This window comes from Apodemus sylvaticus, chromosome 23, assembly GCF_947179515.1.
Source record: "Apodemus sylvaticus chromosome 23, mApoSyl1.1, whole genome shotgun sequence".
NCBI classification, from domain to species: Eukaryota; Metazoa; Chordata; class Mammalia; order Rodentia; family Muridae; genus Apodemus; species Apodemus sylvaticus.
In genome coordinates this window covers 34,618,024-34,628,287 of record NC_067494.1, presented here as the reverse complement: position 1 = coordinate 34,628,287, position 10,264 = coordinate 34,618,024, and the positions used below count along the sequence as shown (strand labels likewise).

At 44.8% G+C, this 10,264-nt stretch overlaps 1 protein-coding gene across 1 annotated transcript in view; it reads right to left on the bottom strand.

Annotated features, from left to right (window-relative positions):
* Positions 1-5,005: 5,005 nt before the first annotated feature.
* The window catches only part of Ccdc170 (coiled-coil domain containing 170), a 75,575-nt gene continuing 70,316 nt past the window's right edge, over positions 5,006-10,264 (bottom strand). Inside the window, exons 10-11 of the mRNA XM_052169503.1 lie at positions 7,461-7,697; positions 5,006-5,304 (exon numbers count right to left, since the gene is read on the bottom strand). Of these exons, the coding sequence (XP_052025463.1) occupies positions 5,089-5,304; positions 7,461-7,697 (453 nt within the window). The 3' untranslated portion in view covers positions 5,006-5,088. The remainder of the gene's footprint in view (positions 5,305-7,460; positions 7,698-10,264) is intronic.

Genomic DNA, 10,264 nt, shown 5'->3' with positions numbered 1-10,264 from the left:
AACTCCTTAGCGAAGGATAAGACACCATCCTCTCCTCTCCATTTTCATACCGGGTGTCCTGGCTAGTTTTGTGTGTCAACTTGACACAGGCTGGAGTTATCACAGAGAAAGGAGCTTCAGATGGGGAAGTGCCTTCATGAGACCCAGCTGTGGGGCATTTTCTCAATTAGTGATCAAGAGGGGAGGGCCCCTTGTGGGTGGTTCCACCTTTAGGCTGGTGCTCTTGGGTTCTATAAGAGAGCAGGCTGAGCAAGCCAGGGGAAGCAAGCCAGTGAGGAACATCCCTCCATGGCCTCTGCATCAGCTCCTGCTTCCTGACCTGTTTGAGTTCCAGTCCTGACTTCCTTTAGTGATGAACTGCAACGTAGAAGTATAAACTGAATAAACCCTTCCTCCCCAACTTGCTTCTTGGTCATGATGTTTGTGCAGGAATAGAAACCCTGACTAAGACACCGGGTTTTGTCTTTCTTAGGCTTGGGCTGTTTTTTGTGCATGATGTATGTCATGGTTTGAAAAACGCTTGGCCCAAGGAGTGGCACTATTCAGAGTGGCCTTGTTGGAGTGGGTGTGGCCTTGTTGGAGTAGGTGTGTCACTATGGACCTGGGCTTTAAGACCCTCATCTTAGCTGCCTGGAAGTCAGTCTTCCACTAGCAGCCTACAGATGAAGAAACAGAAGTCTTAGCTCTACCTGCACCATGCCTGCCTGGATGCTGCTGTGCTCCCACCTTGAATGGACTGAACCTCTGAACCTGTAAGCCATCCCCCCATTAAATGTTGTCATTTAGAAGACTTGCCTTGGTCACGGTGTCTGTTCACAGCAGTAAAACCCTAACTAAGGCACTGTATCAACTTCTGTGAGTTCATACATACAACTGACTTGTGTTTGGAAAACACTGCTCCCTTAGAATCTTCCTTTGCCTCTAGCTCTAAAGATCTGTCCACACCCTCTTCCATCCACAGAGATCCCTGAGTCTTGGGAGAAGGGGGTGTGATACTGGCATACCATGCAGGGCTGAGCACTCTACAGTCCCTTGTTCTGCACCCTTGAACCAGTTTGGCAGCTCTCTCTTAATCTCCATCTACAGCAAAAAAGAACCTTCCATGATAAGGAGATGTGCTAATCTATAAGCCGTGTTCATTTATCAGGGTAATCATAGTAGTTTCTCCCCCAGGGCTTAGACCACAGCCCCTGATATCAGTGTCATATACAGTTTGGGTCTTGCAGCGTGGTTCTTAAATCCAAACAGAAAGTGCTTGGTTACTCCCATGACTTTCATGTCACTATTGCAGCATGGGTACGTCTTGACTGGTTGGTCATTATTGTAGCTCACAGGTGTTACAGTCGGATATGATTGAGAGTTACTTTTCTCCTCTGGTTGTACCCAGGGCATCCTCCAGCACTGCAAACGCTAGCGCTGGGGATAAAGCTTCCCCCTTAGTTTCTCCATGTCTTACAGAAATCGTTTGTGGTGTCTTCAATAATGGGATCTTACCATCAAGTTCTGGAGAATAACCAAGAGCTTTGATGGTAGGTAGACTGTTAATATTTTGGGGGCCATCAGGCCTTACTGGCCAAGAACTGGCATTGGGGTTTTTATTTGTTAGTTTCTGATATCTAGTAGGGAAATTGTTGCCCCATTTTAAGGAAACTCCATATAAACACTACCATAAAAAGCCTTCCAGGTTAAAGGTTAGTCACCATAGAATGTTATGCAATAAAATGCAAACACTTCTGCACACTGTTATTACAGGATCAGTATGACGGCTCTCGACAGCCCTTTAGTGCACCACCACCTTATCTGACCTCTCCTCTGCAGAAGACCAGAAGACTAGACTGGAAATTTCGATAGATCAAAGCTTACAGATTTTTGGTGGGATATTTTCTGAAAATATTTAGATGTCTCAGTGACCAGAACACTAACCTCAGTTGCAATTCCTCTTGGGTGCATTTGTTACACGAGCTAGTACTAAATATTTTAAGACATCTGAAAAATCACATTCATCTAATACATTTTATTGGATGATATAAAATATGCATGGATGTTATAGGAAAACAAAACATAACACAGAATTGTGAAGCTAGCCCAGCCAAGTCTGGAATGTGTGCACCAAGGAAAGACCAGTAACCAACTGGCATTTTGACATGAGGGACAGGGCTTTTTGCTAACGCATTTTCAGTTTGCCCAAATAACAGACAGTTACCGTGTGCATGAACTATCTGTAGGCACAGAATTTATTTATGTTCATCCACATATCCTTTCACTCAACATCTCTGGGGTACATATTTGAAATATTAATGTATGTATCAAGAATTGTTATTTACAAGAACAAAATGGCTTAACAGTTAAGAGCACACTGACTGCTCTTCCGGAGGTCCTGAGTTCAATTCCCAGCAACCACATGGTGGCTCACAAGCCTCTGTAATAAGATTGGGTGCCCTCTTCTGGTGTGTCTGAAAACAGCTACAGTGTACTTACATATAATAAGCAAATAAATCTTTAAAAAATGATACATCTATTTTAAAAAAGAACTGTTACTTACACACTTGAGCCATATATTTGGATAAACAAAATGAAATTTCACATGATAAAGCACAGTGATAACTACTTATAGGTTAGTTTTAGTCTCTCATATGAACCCTAACAGATACTCATGATCAAACAAAAGGAAACTAGCACAATCTACTTATCCCTTTAGAAAGACACAGTCTGGCATGAGGAGGTAAAAGCTAACCCAGTATGGTTATTTGTTTTGTTTAGAGTTGCAGAAAGATTGGCTAGGAGGCTAGCAAGTTGGTTGGTTGGTTGTCAGCATGGTTTGAAATTGAGTTTCACTCTGTAGTCCAGGCTCGCCTTAAACTCACTATGTGGCCCCAAGTAGCTTCAAACTCGATCCTCTCTGCTCATGGTCCTGAGGGCTGGGGTTACATATGTACACCCCCATGCCTGAAGGAAGCAGTGTAAGTTTAAAAATATATTAGATGAGCCATTCACTCAAGTCGCTGCGAGAATATTTTCATGCCTTCCCCCCACCCCCATTCTAATCAGCATCGAACATCTTTCCAAGCTTTACAACTAACTGAGATGTTTCCTTCATCTCCTGTAGTCTTGAATCAGCTTGCACCTTGTTTGTGGCTGTGAGACAAGAGTTAGCTGTATAATTCCTCATTTTCTTTTAACGTTGTAAGGCGCTAGGATTGTGTGTGGTTTTGCTTGTTTGTTTGTTTGTTTGTTTACTATGACACATAAAGACACAAGCTGGGGCTAGAGCGATGGCTCTTCAAGCATGAGGACCTGAATTCAAATTCCAGCTGGATCTGTCACTCACCCCGGAGAGACAGGAGGATGGAGGGGCTCAGTGGCTGCCAGCCCGTCTCCAGGTTCGGTGACAGACTCTACCCAAGGAAATAAGGTGGAAAGGAATACAAGGGTGCCTGATGTCCTATGGTAGCCTTCCCACACACACACAGGTGTGTGCACAGGCACCGGCACATACGTGTGCGTACCTCTCTCTCCATCGGCAGCTCTCGCTCTCTCACACACACTCGTAAGCACACAAAAACAGAGACAATTTATAAGTTTGTATTTTATATATTTAAAAGAAGATAAACTGTCCAATAGAAAAACTTCATTGGAAATGCGAAGAATATGGTTTTCTGCAATATATTTGTCCAACAGAAGCTTTGAAAGACAGGACAAACTTATTTATGATAGAATCAAGACCACAAGAAGGTTCCTTCGCTGTTAAGAATGTTTGCCACGTTGGTGAATAAAACTGAAGAGGATTTATTCACTCTGTCAGATTAGGCTTGTGTGAGAGATTTTGATTTTAAAGAACTGAGGTCAGCCCTGTTCACACTTACAAAGCCACCATTTGGAGCAGTAATAAAAGCATGTGTGTTTCTTACCATCCCTCAGAGCTCTGTGAGGACTATTCAAATGAGTCACTTTTTAACTCTGATGCCTTGAGAAGACTCCTCCTGATCATAGAGTTGCCTGCCTTCCTTTATTCCAGCAATTCCTACCAGCCTCAAAACCAAGTTGAGTCTGAAACTGTGGGTTTTGTAAGTGGTACAGCCTCTGTCTTGTGCATCCTGGCTCCAATGCTAACCACGCACAACGCCAAGTCAGGTCAATTGTTTCTTGGCCCTGGAAAGCAGGTAAAGAAATGTTTTAAGACTCTACCATGTTACCATGATCTCACAGTTACACATTGTATGTGGATTAGAAATCTATAAACAGGTCCACTTACTATGTGTCAAGTTGTATGTAGACAGACAGATTATAGATAGTTTGTGTGGGGCTGGAGAGATGGTTAACAACACTTGATACTCTTTCAGCGGACCTGAGTTCAGTTCCCAGCACCCACATCAAGTGTTTAACAACTGCCTGTAATTTTAATACCAAAGAATCTGACTCTCTCTATGGTTTCTGCTGGCATCTGCACACACACACACACACACACACACGCCTAAATATAAAATAATTTTAAGTAATATTTTCAGAAAACTTCTGCACACGGTTATCTTAAGATTTAACTCATCAGTAATACTCTAGGTCAGATGCTCCGCTTTTCTGAACTCTATGAGGATATTTCCCAGTGAAGGCATGAGTCTAGGGATCCCTGTAGGTCTCGATGTGCTAACTAATGAAGTAATAGGTGATTTTAGTGCTGAATATTTATCTAGGACTGGCACTTTTATTATATTCACTTACTCTGTGTGTGTGTGTGTGTGTGTGTGTGTGTGTGTGTGTGTGTGTGTGTATACACTTAAGTTACAAAGCATGTGTACAGGTCAGAGGACAGTGTGCAAAAGTCACTTCTCTTCCTTTTACCATGTGTTTCCCAAGGATAGAAGTCAGGTTCCAAGCTTGGCCTCAGGTGCCTTTACTTGCTGAGCCGTCTCTCTGGCCCTAGGGATGGCACTTTGGGAGACCTTTTTCGCCCGTGACATATTCTCACTAAGTCATCAGAGAATGTATTAGTCACACACTATGGCTAAATTTCAGACCTATGAGGACTTTTTGAACTGCGTAACTGGAGAATCATACCCTACCCCTTAGTTCCTCCCTCAGGGAGGCAAGCGGTCAGTGCGGAAGTTCTCCGTGGCATTGTGAGCAGCCATCCTGCTCAGGAGCCATGTCTTTGAGGCAGGCGCAGGGAACAAAGTGGTGGTGGTGGTGGTGGTGATGGTGGGAATGGATCAGTCTTTCCAGACATTTGATGATCTCATAGTCTCGAAGAACGAGAGAAGGCACATTCAAGCCCAGCATGCTGGAAACCACCTCCCTGAATTCCGCCAGCTGCAATGGCAAACAGAGATACATTAGCTGGGGAAAAAAAACCCATAACACCATTGCTGGGCCAAGGGCAACAACAACACCGAGAAAGGACCCCGCCCCCAGCTTTGCATGAGGTAGGCGAATTGCTCGCTCTATCCTGAGTCCTCTAAATCATGAATAAGTAGGCTTGCCTGCTAAATGACCTCTAAAATCCCTGCAGGGTCCCCAAGCCTCAGGACTTTCATAATCTCTTGCGAGTCAATGTGTGCATTTGCAACTGTGTTGAGACACCCCACCCCCTAGGGACAATCGCTTCTGAGACTCTGGCCTCACTAAGTCTGTTCAGAAATCCTGGATGAGCAAAATGATTAACTGAGAACACGCTCTGTGGCCTGACAAGAGGCTCTGCAAATGTTGGCATGAGCAGGGAAACGTTTCTGCATTTGGGACGTTGACAGGGCAATGGGTTTCTGAAACTCAGGAGAAGGGGTAAGCTGTTGAAAACAGGAGGGCTTCTCGGTCTTCCTTAAACCAAAGACTGCTGCCTCAGTGCATGGTTCTAACACTGGGCTGATCTGAGGTTACTAGGTGTCTGTTAAGGGGGGAACATAGAAGCCAGGGGTGATGGTCATAATGGGTCCCACTGTTGGAGTAAATATTATTCTGGGGGGGTGCTATATTTAGCATTTGAATACATAGCATCACCAGACCAACCCCCTATACATCACCTCTCTTTATGTTCTCCCAGGGTGGTTTCCATTGCCCTAGGCTACCATAGGCAAAGCAGGGGTATCCAGGGGTATCTAGACAAGCCCTCACTCAATACCTTCCATTTCAGAAAAGATGGCGTGCACATCAGGAGTGCAGCCTGCAGGCGGAGTGCCATCAGAAGAAGGCCATCCAAACACGCCAGCCCCATGCGCATCTGCCTCCAGCTTCCTTCCCATGGGTGGTCTAGCGTGGACATGAGAGGTTCTTATCTGCTCAGCACACCTTCAAAGTGTATATGGAAACATCTTCCTCCGTGAGAAGGGACTGACTTTGTGAGCTAATTAGGCTTGGTTGGCATCACGATGCTGGCGTCTCTGAGACAAAATTGGTGTCCTAGTCAATGGATCCCCAGAGCCTTTACCATTTGAGGGTTTGGGAAGACATCACATGTAAACTTGCCTCTCAAGCCTATAGACCTAAGAGAAATAACTGCCACTTGTTATGAGCTGCCCTGATTCCCACACTTTGTTTAAGCACCTAAATAGAATAAGGTACCAGCCTAGTCTCTCAAATGCAAACGTTTCCCTCAGAGTTTCCCACCCTCTTGATTATGGCCAAAACTCACAATTCCTGAGATGTTTTCTTCCTGAGAACGCTTGCCCTTAGAGTTTGGCTCTTCCTGGCTCTGACACATGAGCCAAAGCAGAGTGGGGGAAAGAAAAAAAAAAACCCTAGGAACAGAGTCCATTCTCTGCCCTTTTCAGCTTCAGAAAGTGACACACTAGTCAAAGGCAGTAGGGGTCAGACTGCCCGGGACAGAGTTCTTTATGTTTGACCTGATGTGTTCAGGAGATAAAATTCTCCTTGTAACCAGCCAGCCAGCCAGCGTGTACTTTTTTTATGGCTTACATCTGCACTCGGTCAACCATGAAGACTGGGTGCCACTGTTGGACATTGGAGGCTGTTTCCTGCAACTGATCTCTGTGGGAGACAAGGCTTCTCTGAGTTCCAAGCCCTGTTTAGTGTTATATGTGATGAGGCAATCACCAGAGGCAATTATCAAACGCAATTTAAAGCATCACCTCATCCCCAGATGATGGGTTCACACTGGCTTCCTAAAGCTTTGATAAGAACATGAGTTTTGGTTTCTTTCTTATAGTCTACGTCATGAAACATGAATTGGCGTTCTTGGCCAAGAAACCCATAACGATTATTAGCTTGCCAAAACTATGCTGGGGAGTGGGAAGATCTGTTGAGGTGATACAGAAATCTCTACACATTTTGTTGGAAGAACTGTATGAATAGCGCTTTCTTTGGAGGCACATATACAAAATCAGAAGGCCACGGGGGAGCTGAGCACTGCCCTGCACACGGATAGCATACCAGTTCCCAAAGAGCTCCATGTCGGTAAACGTGTGACTACGCATAAAGCTTTTCAACCATCCCGAAGAAGATTGGTATTCTACCTGCTGTGCTCTCCTCTCTGCTTCATCCAGAGAATCCCTCAGGGTCCTCATCTCGCTGCTGGCCAACTCTACCATGGCCCTGCTTCTCTCCTGGTTCGCTTGAGTCTCCTCTGCTGCAGTTTCCAGCTCTGACATGACCAACAGGAGCTTTTTCTCTGCGTTCTCCTTCATCTTCTCCAGCTCATCTCGGGATTGATTTAAGTCTTCGATGGCTTTGGTCTGTTCCAAGGTTTTTATCTAAGGAGTCAAGAGAACGATGGTGGCTTCCCTTGTGGCTTCTTTAGGAGACCTGGATACAAAGATAACTGGGAAGGCTTGGGAATCCTCTTAACTTTTTTATGAATGGACAATGGACTTCATCTCAAGCCACTACGCAGACCTTACAAAATGACATAGGCTGGATGAGCATGACCTCAGTCGCTATAGCTTATAAACAATAGAATAGAATACCCTTATTTAAAATGTCAATCCACTAAAATTGCAGGCAGCGTGGCTCTGGAGTGAGATCGCTAGAATAAGCCTGCGAGCAAGTTGGACTTTCTGTGCTCAGCAGTGGAACCCTGTGCCTGGCAGGGAAGCAATAGCAGCAGCAGAATGCCTGCTATTCTTGTGGTGTCACGGGGAGCCCCTCAGGAGGGCTCCCTCGTTGCTGAGGGGGAGATCTCTATAGGCAGCTACTCATTCAGCAGAATCTCCAAATGTGGACATGAGGCAAAAGATGTCATTGAGTCCTATGCAGACAAAGTCCTATGCAGAGATGGTCCCCAGTCAGAGATTCACCCCAGGGCCTTAAAGCCCCAGTGGAGGCTCTTGGGATAGGAGGTGTGTTCTTGTGAGTTTGAGATCAAGTAAGCAAGTGCTACATTAGCACAGCTCCAAGGACAGACACGATGGGGGAAGTGAGGGAATGAAGAGAAGATGAAAAGACAGGCAGACAGACAGACAGATGCAGAAAAACTGAGATCAGGTGGTCTGTGTGCTTTGCTGGAGTGACCACATGACTGCAGAAGTTCAGCATGCTTGCTATACAGATAGAACAGGGAGGCGGAGCTATTGCAGAGCTGGGCAAGAAGGTGGATTACTTCATATAGATAAACAAGCAGGCAGGGGTTATGGTATACGGCCGGATGGCAGAGACAGGATTGTAGGAACAGTCTCTGCGGGAGGGTCGTTTTCAGGCTATAGTGAAGAAAGCTATCGTGGTCATGTTTTGCACACACTGTCAACAGCCACACTTGGACAGAGAAAGGCTCTGTGTCTCTTCCATGAGTCTGTGGACATGAACCACAACATGGATGGAGTACAAAAACATCCCTGGGCGAATTAAGCCAGACACAGTGGAAAATGTGATAAAACATTACACCTATGAGATCCATGGAACAGGCTAACTCAGACAAAGGGAATGGGAGTTACCAGGGCTGGAGAAAGGACGAGTCGGGAGTCATTGTGCGACCGAAACAGCGTTTCAGTTTGTGGTGACAGCAAGTGCTAAAAATGGGTGGTGGTGATATTCTTTTTGTTTGTTTGTTTGTTTTGTTTGTTTTGTTTTTTTTAATTTATTGATATATTTATTTACATTTCAAATGATTTCCCCTTTTCTGGACGCCCACTCCCCGAAAGTCCCATCAGTCCCCTTCCCTCCCCCTGTTTTCCCACCCACCCCTTCCCACTTCCCTGTTCTGATTTTGCTCTATACTGCTTCACTGAGTCTTTTCAGAACAAGGGGCCACTCCTCCGTTCTTCTTGTACCTCATTTGATGTGTGGATTATGTTTTGGGTATTCTAGTTTTCTAGGTTAATATCCACTTATTAGTGAGTGCATACCATGAGTCACCTTTTGAGTCTGGGTTACCTCACTTAGTATGATGTTCTCTAGCTCCATCCATTTGCCTAAGAATTTCATGAATTCATTGTTTCTAATGGCTGAATAGGAAGACCCTTGAGGACATCGGTACAGGGAGAAAGTTTCTGAACAGAACACCAATAGCATATGCTCTAAGAGCAAGAATTGACAAATGGGACCTCATAAAATTACAAAGTTTCTGTAAAGCAAAGGACACCATCAAAAGGACAAATCGGCAACCAACAAATTGGGAAAAGATCTTCACCAATCCTACATCAGATAGAGGGCTAATATCCAATATATATAAAGAACTCAAGAAGTTAGACTCCAGAAAACCAAACAACCCTATTAAAAAATGGGGTACAGAGTTAAACAAAGAATTCTCACCTGAAGAACTTCGGATGACAGAGAAATACCTTAAAAAATGCTCAACTTCATTAGTCATTAGGGAAATGCAAATCAAAACAACCCTGAGATTTCACCTTACACCAGTCAGAATGGCTAAGATTAAAAAGTCAGGAGACAGCAGGTGTTGGCGAGGATGTGGAGAAAGAGGAACACTCCTCCACTGCTGGTGGGGTTGCAAATTGGTACAACCACTCTGGAAAGCAGTCTGGCGGTTCCTCTGAAAACTGGGCACCTCACTTCCAGAAGATCCTGCTATACCACTCCTGGGCATATACCCAGAGGATTCCCCACCATGTAATAAGGATACATGCTCTACTATGTTCATAGCAGCCCTTTTTATAATTGCCAGATGCTGGAAAGTACCCAGGTATCCCTCAACAGAAGAGTGGATGCAAAAAAATGTGGTATATCTACACAATGGTGGTAATATTCTTACAGCCCTCTGGATGCACTCAGCGCTGCTGAAGCGTATACCTAATAACAGCTAAGGGGTCAGGTTTTATAATATGCTCTTTCAGGCTGGAGAGATGGCTCAGTGGTTAAGAGCTCCATC